Genomic DNA, 15,663 nt, shown 5'->3' with positions numbered 1-15,663 from the left:
ATGTCATAATATGAAATATTTACTATAAATCCATGTATATTTGCATCACATCATGTAACTGATGACATTTCCTGGCTTTTGTGATGTAGAAGGTAAGAGTAGATGGTCTGTCCTGTCTGGATCTACAATCTATATATCTTTTTATTTCCTTTTAAGTGTCTGAAATTGTTGCTGTAAATTATGTCTGAGATTTTTAAATGCACTAGTCGCAGGACATTCAAAGTTTTATTTTCTGCAAGAATCCTAGGTAACTAATGCTGCTTATTCTATAAAAGATGCTACAGTTACTGTAATGTGAATTATAGATATTGATATACCCGTACTAGTTATAACACTAGATCTACTCACCAGATGCTGTAAGCTTTGACTACATTGTCAAGTCACATCACACCAATAGGAGTGGATATCTTGCGTTAATAGTGGTGGGGACCCAGTGTTCACACCATATTTTTTTTTTTTTTTACTTCAGAGTAGCCCTTCAGGTGCTCTCTTAGAGTGCGTTGTTGAGCTTAATCAGAAAGGAATCTAGTTTATGTAGTCTGAGACTATTCCATGATGCAAAGTGGGAACAATCAGAGATTTGCATCACAGCACATTATTCATCAGAAACAAAACACTAGTATAGGTGCCCCTGTAATTGTTATATTCACCTTACTGTCTGTGGAGAGAGGGAGGAGGAGTTACCACCGGGTAGTTTGCCCTCTGAATATTTTTGTCTCTGAGTAGGGAGCCCAGGGGTGGGTAAGCTCCTGCTGCTGTCCCTGTGCTGTAGTACTGGCTCTTTCTACTTTTTTGCCTTTCTGTCTTTAAGGCATATTGAACTGCCTTCTGATGAATATATTCTCATATACAAAGAAGGAGTTAGTCTAAAATGCAGATAATGTTCACTATTTATTTTTGGACCAAGCAATTTTTAAGGAGTCATAGAAGGTTAAGACTGGAGAAGTTTTCAAAGGTTAAATGATTTCATAATCATTGAACGTGTGGAGGCTTCTTGACCAGGTGATCTAAGTCAAAATTATCCTTTCATTACCATGATTTTCTAATTTGTGCACTCATTCATTATATTTTTTATTAAAAAAGCTAATAAAGCATAAATGTCAGGGCTTTTTAGTAATGTTTGAGATTTGGGAATTACTACCCTTCTCAAAAGCAGCTTCTTCTCTTTCTTTGTTTCATTTCTCCCCTACCAATGTCTGTGTTCACAACCCACATCCTGCCAAATAGTCTGTTGTAAATATTTTTATTACTTAACAATGAATGATGCACATCTTAGGAAAAAACAATTTGCTGTATTTTAATTTCAAGTTCCCCAGGTCTAAAATACAGCTTCGAAAAAAATCTAATTTATGTTTTGAGCTGCACAATATATTAATTTCTTGCAAATGAAGAATGATTTGGTTTGGTGTTATCAAACTTGTCACAGAAAGAGCAAGATAAATTAGCTCCTTTCTATTTAGTTTTCACAAAAGCTGTTTGCTCTTTTTTCTGAATTTACTAAATAGGGTAATTCGGCAGTAGTACGTAACTGTAAGCAGGCAAAACTTTAGTTCTGTAAAGGCAGAAATTCCTTAAATTCTACAAATCAATTTGCAAGAGCACACCTACGTAAACTTCGCAACGTGAATGTAGAAATTGTAGAACTGTAGTCAGGCTTGTAATATTTCTCTCGCTTAATTGTAAATGTTTGTTTTTATAAATGATATTTACTGTATTGGTGATGACAACTTAAGCAGTAACAGTTTCCCACAGATACCTTCATTAAAACAGTTCTTCCCATGAGACAGAGGGAGCCCCACGCTTTCATTAAACCAGCGAACAAAAAACGAAAACAAAAGCAGCATTAAACACAAAAAAAAAAACATCTGCCAACTGAAAGTGACTGAGTCTCCCACCTTGGAGAAATTCATAAGCCATCTGGACATGATCATGGGCAACTGGCCCCTGCTTGAGCAGGGGGTTGGCCCAGATGACCTCGGCAGGTCCCGACCAACCTCCACCATCATGAGATTCTGTGACCTAATCTTACCCTGTGGTGGGCTGAGGCCTCTGTGTCAAATCTGGGGTATTGAGGATTATGACATTAACTGGGGAGATGTGTAAACATGAACCAGTTGTGCTTGCTTTTTGTTTGATGTTTTGAAGGACAAGCCTTGGCAATATGAGTCCTCACATCAGCCATTTTCTTTTATTTCTCTTGAAAGGAATAGTTTTAGGTCTTTCATGTAATGATGGGAATATGTACTAGCAAAGAGAGGAATTACTGCATTTTATTTCAATCCAGCTAATTAACATAACAATGAATTTGAGAGAATTTTTCAAAACATTAATAATGTAAGTGTGTACAAACATAAAGATTTTGGTAATCAAAAGGAAACTGATGGTTTGCTTTCCATTGAAAACCAGTTAAGTCTGTGCTTCAGATTCTGTTCCTGTCAACTTGAGGGGATAAATAACTCAGATTTTATTTTTATAGACTTATATGAGATTAAAACATTTAATTACACTGCTGTGATAATCCTCCTCCCAGGCATGACAAAAGGTGTGGATTATTTTATAGTGATGGAGTATTTAACTTTGTGATTATATTAATACAGTTGATACTTACTCTTCTTATGTGCATAAATGTAAAGAAAAAGGGGCAATGCAATTTTAAAAATTTGTTTTATAATTTTGGCCTAGAATTTCTTGATATTCCATTTACAATTTTTGTGTCGCACTTCAAATGCTACTGCTTTCCTTATCAGGATTTGATAAAAGACATTTATTTTGAAAATAAAACATCTGACAGGGCATATTTCTGTCCTGCCAGCTCCATCTTGAACTACACTGCAGCTACATACACATTCTAGTGCATAGTATTTGGGACGTATTAAATTAGAGAGAAAATTAAATGCTGTGTCAATTAAAGTGGGGTTCTGTTAAATTCTTTTCAACAGCTTTAAACGGTCCTACCCAGTTATAGGTAATACTAGGTAATACCCAGTAATACGAGCTTCCCCAGATGTCCTCTGTCAGCCCTGCAGTTTCCAGCTACTAAAGTGAAATCTTTTTTTTTTTTAACCACTGTTGGAAGTCATAAATGTATTTTGATAACCCACCTAATGATTTTTTTTTAATGCATGAAAATATCTGCTACTCAGAGGTGATTCTTATTTTCAGTCAAGTAAGCAGAATGGCAAGCAAGTCTCCAAAAGTTCAAACACCCTTTCTGCCACATTCCTGGCAGGCGTGCTCAGTTCTTGCGAGTGTTCCCCACTGACTTAGCTGGCACCTCCTGTTACTCTTGTCAGATGCCTAGAACTTTTGAGACTTTAACTGTGGTGATGAAGTACATCCTCTCAACGTTTAGACTTTGTAATTAAAAGCATTAGCTAAAACAGATGCAGAGTATATGACAAAATGGGATTGGGAAGAAAGTTGTTTTACCATTATTTTAAGATTCCTTGTAATAATTTTAGCAGTATCATTTGGTAATAGGTAACTTTTCCATCCTCCTGGATTTTCCTGACTTAAGAGTATTCATATAACTTCAGGCTTTATTTTCTTGGGCTAAAGATGTCGATTTGTAGGATGGGATAGATGTTTTTTGTTCCCTCGAGCACGGCATACAGATCTGCATGGTAGAGGCAGCCTGAAGCAGTGACTTCTGCAGAGCATGTTGCAGTGTCTTGCAGGGTTGCTCACTGAGGTCTAAAGGCAGATGGGCAGGAAGCGTTGTGAGGAGAGGGGGCTGGGAAGATGCGAGTTGGTACAAAAGGAGGTCTGGGAAATGGGAGTACATCACCAAAGCAAGAGAAAGTACAAGAGGAGGATGGAAGCTTCTTCAAAAGAAGAGGAAGAAGGAAGCTGTGGAAGTGAGGAAGAGGCACCTTGAAGAGAAACTTGAAGTGGACACAGTGGCTGACAGGAAATTTTCTGAAACTCTAGTCTGTACAGAGGTGTGTGCCTGGGCCCAAAGAAACTGGGGATGTCTTTTTCTGTCAGTTGCCTCAGGCCATTGCGTTCCTGTTCTCTTCTCGTACCTGTAGGCTCAGGCATGTGTCCTCTGGCCTCTGGTGCCAGCCATCAGGCACTGCACCCCAGGGAGGACATGAGTCAACCCTGGGGTGAAGCATCTTGATCCGCACTGCATAAATCCTCTGCAGCGGAGAACTTCCAGCGTGGGAGAATTAAGCTAGCATCATCTCACAGACATCTACCAAATGGGAGCAAAGACTTTTATGGGTTTATATCTTGACTGAATTCCAATAGGTATGTTTAGTCTTTCACATCTGTAAAATTGCCTGCTATAGTGCAAGTGTTTTCTCCAAAACATGAGAGGACCAGAACCTTTGAATAAGATGGTTTTGTAAATGTAAGAACCACAAAATATTAGGTGTTCACCTCTGTTTTTGAAGACAGAAGGATTATTTTTGCTGAAAAGAAATTTCCAGAGAGAAAATTTTTATTGAAAAGAAGAAATAATCTGAACAGAAAAGTTCAGCCTGACCATTTAAAGTCAAAGAGATATCTACCACTCAGATTATACTGTATAAACTATTAAACTAGAGTGAAAATACCTGAAATAATTGGAATTTTTTTTTAAAAGAAGATAAATGTAACAAGGAGTCTTTAAATACACTAAAATTTTGTGATATCTCTATGCTACAGGTTTCTGTAAAAATTAATTATTTATGTTCACAGTGAGTAGTAAAAGAAATAAGACTTAAATTCCAATAAATTATTTTCGTAGATTCATAGAATGGTTTGGGTTGGAAGGGACCTTTAAAAGTCATCTAGTCCAAACCCCCTGCAATGAGCAGGGACATCTTCAATTAGATCAGGTTGCTCAGAGCCCCATCCAACCTGACCTTGAATGTTTCCAGGGGTGGGGCATCTACCACCTCTCTGGGTAACCTGTTCCTGTGTTTCACCACCCTCATCGTAAATAATTCCTCCTTAAATCTAATCTAAATCTACCCTCTTTTAGTTTAAACCCATTCCCCCTTGTACTGTCACTACACGCCCTTGTAAACAGTCTTTCTCTAGACTTCTTGTAGGCCCCTTCAGGTACTGGAAGGCTGCTCTGAGGTGTCCCGGGGGCCTTCTCTTCTCCAGGCTGAATAACCCCAACACATTCAGTCTGTCTTCATAGGAGAGGTGCTCCAGCCCTCTGATCAGCTTTGTGGCCTCCTCTGGACTCACTCCAACAGCTCCATGTCTCTCCTGTACTGGGGACCCCAGGGCTGGACGCAGTACTCCAGGTGGGGTCTCACCAGAGCAGAGCAGAGGGGCAGGATCACCTCCCTCGACCTGCTGGTCACACCTCTTTTGATGCAGCCCAGGACACGGTTGGCTTTCTGGGCTGCAAGCGCACACTGCTGGCTCATGTCGAGTTTCTCGTCCCCCAGTACCAAGCCCAAGTATTATGTTGGATGCTGTAAAAAGATGTAAGGATCATTAAACACAGAAGAAGATTCTTTACAGATGTATACATATCTTCACTGATGGACATCCTTTGAAATAGGTCCGAAAGTGTCCGTCAGATGTAACATAAAGGCCTAATACAAACCTTGGGGGCAGATGTGAACTGCATAATCTCTTAAAATGCTCCCTTACCTTTTTTAATGGTCACTGTATAGTGACAGTTACTAGATCCATGTGTTATAAAAACATATTATAAAAAGTGTAGCCTGATCAAAACTGCCCTTGATGTTTAAAGACTCTGCAAATCAGCAGAAGAGATTCTGCTCATGGGACAAATGAAAGATTGTTTGCTACAGAATACCCTTTAGTGAGATGAAATGTAAAGTAATCTAAAAGTACAAATTCTTCAATTATTGTAATTCGTCTTGCAGTAGATTTTATAGTAGTCTTCCCTGCAGAAGCAAAAGCAGGTATGTGACTACGTACTGATTTAAAATCCCATAGTCCTTACATGCAGGGTCTCTAAGACTACAGCTGCCCTTTAAAATTAGTCTAGAAATACCAAGTTTATCTAGTGCCATCACATTTTCCTATAATGCCAGACAGGCAGTTGGAGAAGGAGATTTACATTTCCATCAGTGGGAGAATTAAAAGTAGCACTGTTATTTCCTTTTCTTCTGTCTTCACAGAAATTAATGGCTGTGGAAGCAGTTACAGTGGCAGCATGAAATTTTATGTGGATGACAATTCTGTATTTTTCAATATTACATTACTGCTTTAAAATTTATCCCTCTGCTCTTTTGCAGCACTTAAAATTTACATTATTATTATTAATAATAATAATTTATAAAAATGTCACACAAAATCTTTTTTCTAATAGATTTGCTAAGATGATCATTTTATGCTGTATTGTATGAATCATCAAGGCAGCTTCTAAGCTTATCAAATGTTACCTTATATTTGATTACTGTGTTTAATGTTGTTTATTGTGCATGAACATAACTATATAGACAGACTTTAATTAGGGGGCCTCTGTCACGGAAAGCTTAAAAAGCAGATTGTGTTTGTTTATATTTTGTTCTCAACAGAAATACAAAAAACCAGAGCATTTAATGTTTACTTGTAGCTCATCTACCCGTGGAAATTAAAAGCTAGCAAAGTTGAATAAAATGACACTGTTTTGCAAGAATTAAACTGCACTCCTCCTTCTGTTTAAAGTTCAGCATGCTCCTACACTTCAAAACTGGCTGTGGACCAATAATAAAGTAGTATTTTTTTTCCTGGAACTGAAAGACTGCCTTTTACAACAGCAGCAGTACTGATAGCATAATCAGCATCTCTTAAATCTGATTTGTATCTCTTGTCTGCTGAGTTCACGTCATACAGAGTTTATATATTAATCTGTGCCAGCAGAAGGATGAATTGGCAATTCAGATGCAGATGCAGATGAAAAGTTGTGATTTTTCAAATTAATTTACACACTTTAAGTATTTATAAATTACAATAGAATATGGAATTCGATAGTTGTTTGCACATCTTTAAAGTCTTTATATGCAAGTTGCTAGAACTCTTCCCAAATATAATCCAAATCTATATCATCAGTGTTTTCCCACCCTACAGGAAGGCTTCTGTACCTCATCAGACTTAGAGTTTGGTCACTCAGGTGGCCATTTCCATAACTGACCATACAGTCATAAATGTGAAATACGCATAATTTTAGTAGGTAAGGTCAGTCTTGACCTTTTCACTGTTAATATAAATACAAATACAGTACAGTTGTAATTCTTGGTCTAGCATTTTTGCAGTATTGTAGCAATCTCTTCTTATTGCCAAGTATCACATCTACTGGATTAAATGGTCACTTTTTTTTTAAATTTAACAACTTCTGTGTTGAGTATTTGTATTTGTGGGACTTTTCCCAATTGAGGTGAAAGACAAGAGAAACAGTATCAGCTATACTTAATTGTATTAATATTACATAGTTTATAAGATTATAGGAGTTCTTTATTAGAGCAGCTTGCCGAGTTGGGAGTTTATTTGTCTAATTTTTCCTGTTTAGGTAAGTGTGTTTGCAACCACAAACGTGTTACAGAAACTGGTTATCATGGGGCTAGGATTACTGTAGTATTAGGTCTGTATGTGAAATGACTACATGCTAATTTAAAAGCAGTGATATTAGTGATACTTCAAATCCCAGTCATCCCTATTTTATATTTCTTTAAACCATATCTGTCTGCTTTTGTCTTCCCTTACATCTGATGATAGGAGAAAAGTGACATAGAAAACCACCAAAACAAAAATTATTTTTGCTTTTACCTTTTTAATTCCAATATTATTTTTGACATGTGAACTTTTATTTGTGCCCTGGGGGTTGTTCATACATTCTTGATAATTTGAGACACTTGTATGCACAGTTGTTGGGGGGTAATGCTGCTATTGAACTTACAATCGAGGGAGGGTTGTTCCACTAAAGACAGACTGGAGTAAAATCACTTTTGTCTTTGCTTGAATGATGTACATAATTTGTTTTTTATTTCTATCATGAAATATATAGACTTCAAAGTGTCCAATCCTTGTTTCTTCCCCATTCTGTTTATAGGCAATCCGAAGCTTCCAGGTATCCTTACACATCTTTCCAATGAACCCTGAAGTATGGAAAGAGGACCTTTCCTGGGCAAGAAAACTACATGAGCAGCAGAAGGCAACAAAGACTGAGGCAGTGCAAGCACTGGCAAAGGAAAAACAACTTGCACAAGAATCAATCCCAGACTATGACTTTGAAAGCGATGAAATTGTGGCAGTCTGTGCTGCCATCGCAGAGAAGGAGAAAGCTCTTTCAGCAGCTAAAACAGTAGTGATTGTGTCTGCTTCAGGCACAGTAGAGACTGTTACTGAGAAGGAGGATTGTCCTACAACTCCTGATGAAACCCTTTTCATCAGAGCCCGATAGGGCAGCCTTATGGGTTGCCATACTGTTTTAAGAACTAGTGTTATTTATTGCATTGGGCTTGCTTTGTTTTCATTTTTAAGCAGTGGGAGAGCCTACAAAAATTAAAAGAATTGAAATTATTTTTCTTTTGTAAATTGAAAGCAATGACTTGAGTTGTTGTTCCACCCCTGGTTCTAGAGAAGAAGGCCAAGAGTTGATTCTAAAAATCTGATGAACAGATGTAATGTTAAAATGCTCAACTACATTCTAACAGCTGCTTTGATCTTTATGTATTTCATAATTTTACAAGTTAATAAGCTTTTATTTAAACAGTAAAAGAAAAAAGGCTTTTTAAAAAATCTATTTCAGTCCTTATTCATTAACATTATTTTTCTTGCAGTTAAAGTGTGAACTGTTGTCTGTTATCAGAAGTCTTCATTGATTACTTTTTGTATGAGGAAGTTTCATATGAAACAGAGATGGATTATTATTTTGCTTGTGTGTGTGTGATAAATCTGGCATCTGATTTGTACTCAAATGAAATCAGCAGAAACCTTTATGTTGCTTTCACAGGTGAATGGGTTAAACACTTTCTGATTAGATGGAAGGAAATACTATACCAAACAAATCCCTGAATGCTTAGGTATTACTAAGTCTTTCACCAGAAGAAAGAACATTCAGCTGACACTGAAACTGGCTGTTCCTTATCTTGAGTACTGTGCTACAGACATCACCAAAAGTAAAATGGTGGGAGTTGGAGATAGGTATGTCTGAAGTGTATTATGTTTAGTCTTTTCTAGTGAGGCTAATCTGATAAAGGGAGTCAATTTGTTTTTCCTAATTCTTATGACCTGCTATTTAAAGTGTGTTCTTAGTGAACCAGTTTTTCAGGACAGCATTGCCCAAAGTCTCCCTTTTTATCCTTTTTGGATTTTGGATGCTGTGGTGGGTATTCTCATTGTGGTAACTGAAAGGCATAACGGAGGAGTTTTGTTTAGTGTTCGTCTGTCTTTAGGGGAAGGTGGCCATTGGTTCCTCACATGGGCAGCTCAGAGAAACAAAGTCAGGCTGTTTCTGTGTGTTCTGTGCTGAGACTGCTCTCTTTTCATTGTCTTGGAGGCATGGAAGAGATAGGTGGTCACCTCCTAACCAGACTGCAAAAAATGGTCAACTAAGGGATTCCTGGAGAATTCAGGATTGGTAACATGTCATTTCTACATGTTTTTGATAACATTTTGCATGATAAAAGATTTTTTGACTAATGATTTTGAAGACAAGTGAAACCTTTTGAAATCAATAATCTTTGCATTTTTCAAATCTGATTTCTCTTTTCGAAGTAACATATTTTTAAAGGAAATAATGCTGCTAAAGTGTAGTGATTTTTGCAATGGAAACTGTATTGCAGAAAAATTATCTCAGATCATACTTTTAGTTGAATATCTTTATTTAAGAGGACACTTACTGTCTTTGCAGAAATTAATTATCCCTTTCAAAACTTATTAGCCATGTTATACTTACAAATTTTCATTAATTTTTCCAAGATTCTTCCTGAGTATATTTTTCTATATACGTGAATTTTTAGATCTGTGCTTGCACACACACAAAAATTTACACTTTTTAACATCTCCTGAGTATTCAAAATAATTATAATTACAGGGACTAAAATATATTAAAAAATGTAAAACATCACCGTGCTACATTTTTGTTTGTTCATTCAGTTCAGAAGTAGATCATAAATGCTTACTGAATAGGCATTTGATTAAGATATGGTTTGATAGACGGTTTAAATTGTCCCAGTTGAAGAATTTCTTAATCTTATTTTTCCTAACAAATAATACAATCTATTCAGCCACATTAAGAGTTAGTATGAGCAGGATTTGGACAGATTTCTTCAAAGAAGAGACATTCTCTGTCTAGAAAAGGAAACGTGTGAGAAGCCGAAAGGTGTGTTTTCATTTTGAGGGACCTCGGCTATAATCCAACACATCTTTTCTTTCTTTGCGCTTTATATTTGCATCAGTGTTACGCCTTTACTCATACAGGAATGACTGCCTCCCTCCTTTCAGAGGTCCATGTTATCACAGAATCTGTTTCCACTGAACTGATTCCCAGAATTCCTATTGACTTCAGCACTGCTGGGCCAAACTAATGGAGAGGTGTGCATCTACACCATCAGGCCGAGTGGCCATGCCAGCTTCAAGGGGTGGTAGTTTCCATCCCCTCTACTAAATGTGTTTTCCTTCTGATTAGGGGAGGTTATGAATTCGAGGTATTGTCAGGATCATAGTGTTTTCGCAGAACAATGTAGAACAGATAAGTTATCGTGACACTGTTTTCTCAAACTGGGAAGAAGTTCAAAAATTGATGATATCAACATTGTTTTTGTTCAGCATGCCTTGTTTTGCATGTATGGGATTTTTTGGATCTGTTTTAATAAAATACTGACTTCTCTGCTGCTCAGTGATGCCTGTTTATTCTCTTGGTTATAACAAGAATAAGGGTTATCATGGACCATTTTGGAATGTTTCTCATTTAATCAGTTAGTTTCGTCTGTCTCTGCTGAACATGTTAATATGTTACAGTTAAAAGAGAAAAGAAGAGAGAAAAGAGAAGAAAAAGAGAAGAGAAGACAAGAGAAGAGAAGAGAGAAAAGAGAAAAGAGAAAAGAGAGAAAAGAGAAAAAAAGAGAAGGAAAAGAAAGAAAAGAGAAAAGAAAAAAGAGAAAAGAAAAGAGAAAAAAGAAAAGAAAAGAAAAGAAAAGAAAAGAAAAGAAAAGAAAAGAAAAGAAAAGAAAAGAAAAGAAAAAAGAAAAGAAAAAGGAAAAGAAAAAAGAAAAGAGAAAAAGAAAAAAGAAAAGAAAAGGAAAGGAAAGGAAAAGAAAAAAGAGAAAAGAGAAAAGAAAAGAGAAAAGAAAGAAAAGAAAAGAGAAAAAAGAAAAGAAAAGAGAAAAGAGAAAAGAAAAGAAAAGAAAAAAGAAAAGACATCTCAGGAAAAATGTTTAATACAAGGTAGCGCTCAGTGCCTTTAAACCTCTCAGGGGTATCCAAATGAGAGGGACCCAGGGGAGAAAGCCTTTGTTATCAAAAATAAGATACCTGTGAAATGCACTCCCACTTTGCCATGGGGAATTTATTTTTATTGTTGTTTATCATCACTAGTGGCAGTGGCTGCAGTACCTTCCATGTGTTTGCCTTCCATATGAGTCATATATTAAAATACTGAAGTGTTGCAACTGTCATTAAAGAGGAAATCTCAACAACAATGATAGGTTAGGTGGATTAATTTTGATTAATTTAAAATCCACAGTTAAACATTTAAATATATTTTTTTCCATTTGAATCCCTTTATATCCAGTGGAAAGAAATACACAGCCTCAGAGGGCCATTCATATGCCTTGTGTTAGATAAATATCTTAGAATGAGTTGAATCAGCCTCCCAAGGTGCCTAATTATTTCCATTGACTACAAAGGAAGCTGAAGGTGACTGGGAGTTAACTTCACTTGCTGAAACAGCGCAGATGAATTCCATTCTTATAGACAGAGTTAATTATCTTTAAAAAACTTAAACATAGATTATACTGAGAGAGAATAAATCCGACAATACTAGAAGGTAAAAAAAGTATGAATCAGATAACACAATAGTGACTCTAATTCGATAATACCATAAGAGACTGGATTTTAAAAGTAGTTATGGAGGGGGAAAAAAGCAAATGTAACAGTTTACTCTTTTCGTTTCTGAAAGTTGTCTGAGTGTCTGTTGGTGTTGAGGATCAAGATTAGAGAAGTAGCATTGGAAACTTACCTGGCCATAAGGTAAGTGCCCCCCAGATCTTAAAACCAGGGAGAAGGAGGTAAAAACTAGTGTTGAGGGCAGATGCTGTTTTAATTTATTTTGAGGTCATGTAATAGCTATAAAACTGTAGTAAGTGTAGTTAGGACTGGGTCACAGGAGAGCAGAAGCATGTGTGCTTGGTTTATTGGCAGGTTGCAGACACCATGTGTTTATTGTAGGTCGGTATCATGAACATCATGTTCTCAAATGGATTGGAGTCCTTGGCCTGTGGTATCTCTGGAGAGGGCTGGTTTAGAAGCGGGAGGAGCTTATGAGCGTGGATGATTGATGGATCCTATGAGATGTGCTGGCCTGGTTTTGAGGGATGATTTTCTAAGAGCCACAACTCTAGGAGCAATAAGGGTTGTAGAGGGTAAATGATCAGGGAGAAAGATTAGAGGTGGGGAATGAGTTTACTAATTGAGTTTCAGAAAACAGGTGATTTAGAGTTCAGTTGGTTTCCAGATTCAGTAAAGCATGTGGGTTTAGAATAAGGCCTAGGAGTGGAAAAGTCTGGTGGCATTTAGTAGCTCTAATAGTAAATCTGCCTTGTAGTATAATATATTTGCAGTTGTGTCTAGGAGCAGAGCTAAAAACTTCATAGCAAGGTTAGGATGATGGCTGGTGCCATTTGAAGATAGTGGATTACATTGGACTTGTGCAAAGCATTTGACACTTTCCCACACAACATCCTTGTCTCAAAATGGGAAAGACATGGATTCGACGGATGGACCACTCGGTGGATAAAGAATTGGCTGGATGGTCACACTCAAAGAGTTGCAGCCAATGGCTCCATGTCCAAGTGGAGAACAGTGGAGAACAGTGACCTCAGGGGTCGGTACTGGGACCGGTACTGTTTAACATCTTTGTCAGAGACATGGGCAGTAGGATCGAGTGCACCTTCAGCAAGTTTGCTGATAACACCAAGCTGTGTGGTGCAGTCAACACAGTGGAGGGAAGGGATGCCATCCAGAGGGACCCTGACAGGCTGGAGAGGTGGGCCCGTGCAAACTTCATGAAGTTCAACAAGGCCAAGTGCAAGGTCCTGCATGTGGGTTGGCGCAATCCCAAGCACAGGTACAGGTTGGGTGGAGAATGGATTGAGAGCAGCCCTGAGGAGAAGGACTTGGGGATATTGGTGGATGATAAGCTCAACATTACTGTGCAATGTGTGCTTGCGGCCCAGAAAGCCAACCGTGTCCTGGGCTGTATCAAAAGAGGTGTGACCAGGTCGAGGGAGGTGATTCTGCCCCTCTACTCCGCTCTTGTGCGACCCCACCTGGAGCACTGCATCCAGCTCTGGGGTCCCCCAGTACAAGAAAGACATGGAGCTGTTGGAGCGAGTCCAGAGGAGGGCCACGAAGCTGATCAGAGGGCTGGAGCACCTCTCCTGTGAGGACAGGCTGAGAGAGTTGGGGTTATTCAGCCTGGAGAAGAGAAGGCTCTGGGCAGACCTAATTGAAACCTTCCAGTACCTGAAGGGGCCTACAGGAAAGATGGAGAGGGACTGTTTACAAGGGCATAGAGTGACAGGACAAGGGGTGATGACATTAAGCTGAAGGAGGGTAGGTTCAGATTAGATATTAGGAAGAAATTCTTCACTATGAGGGTGGTGAGGCACTGGCACAGGTTGCCCAGAGAGGCTGTGAATGCCCCCTCCCTGGAAGTGTTCAAGGCCAGGTTGGATGGGGCTTTGGGCAACCTGGTCTAGTGGAGGGTGTCCCTGCCCGTGGCAGGGGGATTGGAACTCGGTGATCTTTGAGGTCCCTTCCAACCCAAACCATTCTGTGATTCGATGATTGATTTCATTAGTGTTTTGGCTTTGCGCCTATAGCACTAATGGGGTTAGGAAGCACTAGTGTTGAAGAGAGCAGAGATGTATAAGCTTTATGTAAAACAGGATCCTACCACCTGCCCTTATAATCCAAGCCCTCTGTCAGTATATCCTACAGCCTAAACCTGGGCGCAATCCTAATGCCCGTTTATTATTGACCAGAGCTTCAAATTAATCTACAATTTTTTATAGAAACCACTCTCATCCTGCCAATGATGGGTAGATCCTCCAAGCTGTGCCACAGGGCAAGGACTTGAGTTAGGGCTGGGGTTTGAGGTGTGGGATGGGGGTGGGATGTCTAGCAATACTTCTGGATGGAAAGGGTTCTGTGAAGCAGTGTTCCAGGATGTGTGGGCAGGACAGACTGCTGGAAGTGAGGGACGGGACTGCCATTCACGGGACTAGCAGGATTGAGTCAGGGAGATACAATTTTGGTATGAGAAAATTTTTAATGGCAAATTAGCGTATTTTTTGTGAACACAGAGTACTGAGGAAGGTGGATACAGATGTGGAAGACGGGCTGTTTTGGGGGTAGATAGATCTCTGGGGACCAGGAGTGGAAGGGAGCTGTTATGTGTGAGAAGGGAAGCCCTTTTGAACGTGTGGAAACTACTCATAATACCTAGCAAGAAAATAACATTTCAACTTCCGTGTGGCAAATTAATCTCTACAAACTTGTAGCTTAATTTTACAAGACATGTTGTGCTTGGGGAGGCTGAGGAAGGTAATTCAGCAATGTGTTTGTGGCCAGCATGGAGGGTGCCAGAGCTGAGCAGGACTGTTGGGCAGGTGAGGGACACGTAATGGTCTGTCACTCTAAGCAAAGGCACGCTTGCACAGTCCTTTTAGCCAGGCTACTACATCTGTGTTTGCAACAGGCAGCAGAGGTGCTCCCATTCTGTCTTTGTGCGCTGCCAGTGAGTTGTGGCAGACAATACCAGTAGTGCTCAGAGGACTTTGTAATCTGTGGGCTGGTTGAGAATCCTTGAGTTCATTACTGAGGGAGGGAGCGTTGATGATGTGTGCTATGAGTGCAGTCCACTACTGACAGAGCCGCAATGCTGCGGGCAGGAGGAACACCTCAGGCTGAGGTTTGCTGAGGGAAGCTGGAAGGTCAGCTACTTAAAAGGGTCTGTTCTTGCTTATAGGTCTTCCAGAACACATGTACTTCTCATCAGTAATGATGAGAAATAATAATAAAGTAATATTAATAAAATAATAGAAAAACATCATAAGCCCTTGCTTATTTAAATACCTATTATACAGTGTAGATACTTAATTTTGCCATTGCATACAGCACCGATAACACTGGTGTGCTGCTTCAGGCCAGCTGCAAAGGTGTGGTCCAGTATTGGTACAGGTGCTGTATCTGCAGCGGCAGTCCCACCTTCCTGCTCGGCCAGGTACTATTTCCTGTCGTAGGAGGTACGATGAGTGTATTTAATTTGTTGGTCACTAGTAAGCAACAGACCATAGTTAAGTTGTTTAATTGCAAAGAATTCAGGCAAGTATTTAGCTGCAGTAAGAACTTGAGTAATACTGTTCTCCAGCTTACCTGGTGGAAAGGTGGCTTCTGCTGCAAAATATTTGTGTAGAGATTTAACCGCACTTTCTACATGTATCAAGGCAAATTAGCTCAACTGCTCCCCTGTTAAAGGAA

General features: G+C 38.9%; 1 protein-coding gene across 2 annotated transcripts in view; it reads left to right on the top strand.

Moving 5' to 3' along the window:
• PRKAA1 (protein kinase AMP-activated catalytic subunit alpha 1) overlaps nt 1–10,798 on the top strand; it is an 87,658-nt gene extending 76,860 nt beyond the window's left edge. Inside the window, exon 5 of one of the 2 annotated variants that reach the window (XM_054810280.1) lies at nt 8,009–10,798. In XM_054810280.1, the coding sequence (XP_054666255.1) occupies nt 8,009–8,359 (351 nt within the window). In that variant the 3' untranslated portion in view covers nt 8,360–10,798. The remainder of the gene's footprint in view (nt 1–8,008) is intronic. The other variant, XM_054810282.1, reaches the window with a different exon arrangement.
• The last annotated feature ends 4,865 nt before the right edge of the window (nt 10,799–15,663 follow it).

The sequence above is a fragment of the Grus americana genome, chromosome Z (assembly GCF_028858705.1).
Source record: "Grus americana isolate bGruAme1 chromosome Z, bGruAme1.mat, whole genome shotgun sequence".
NCBI lineage: Eukaryota > Metazoa > Chordata > Aves > Gruiformes > Gruidae > Grus > Grus americana.
This window is presented reverse-complemented; position numbering and strand designations above follow the sequence as displayed.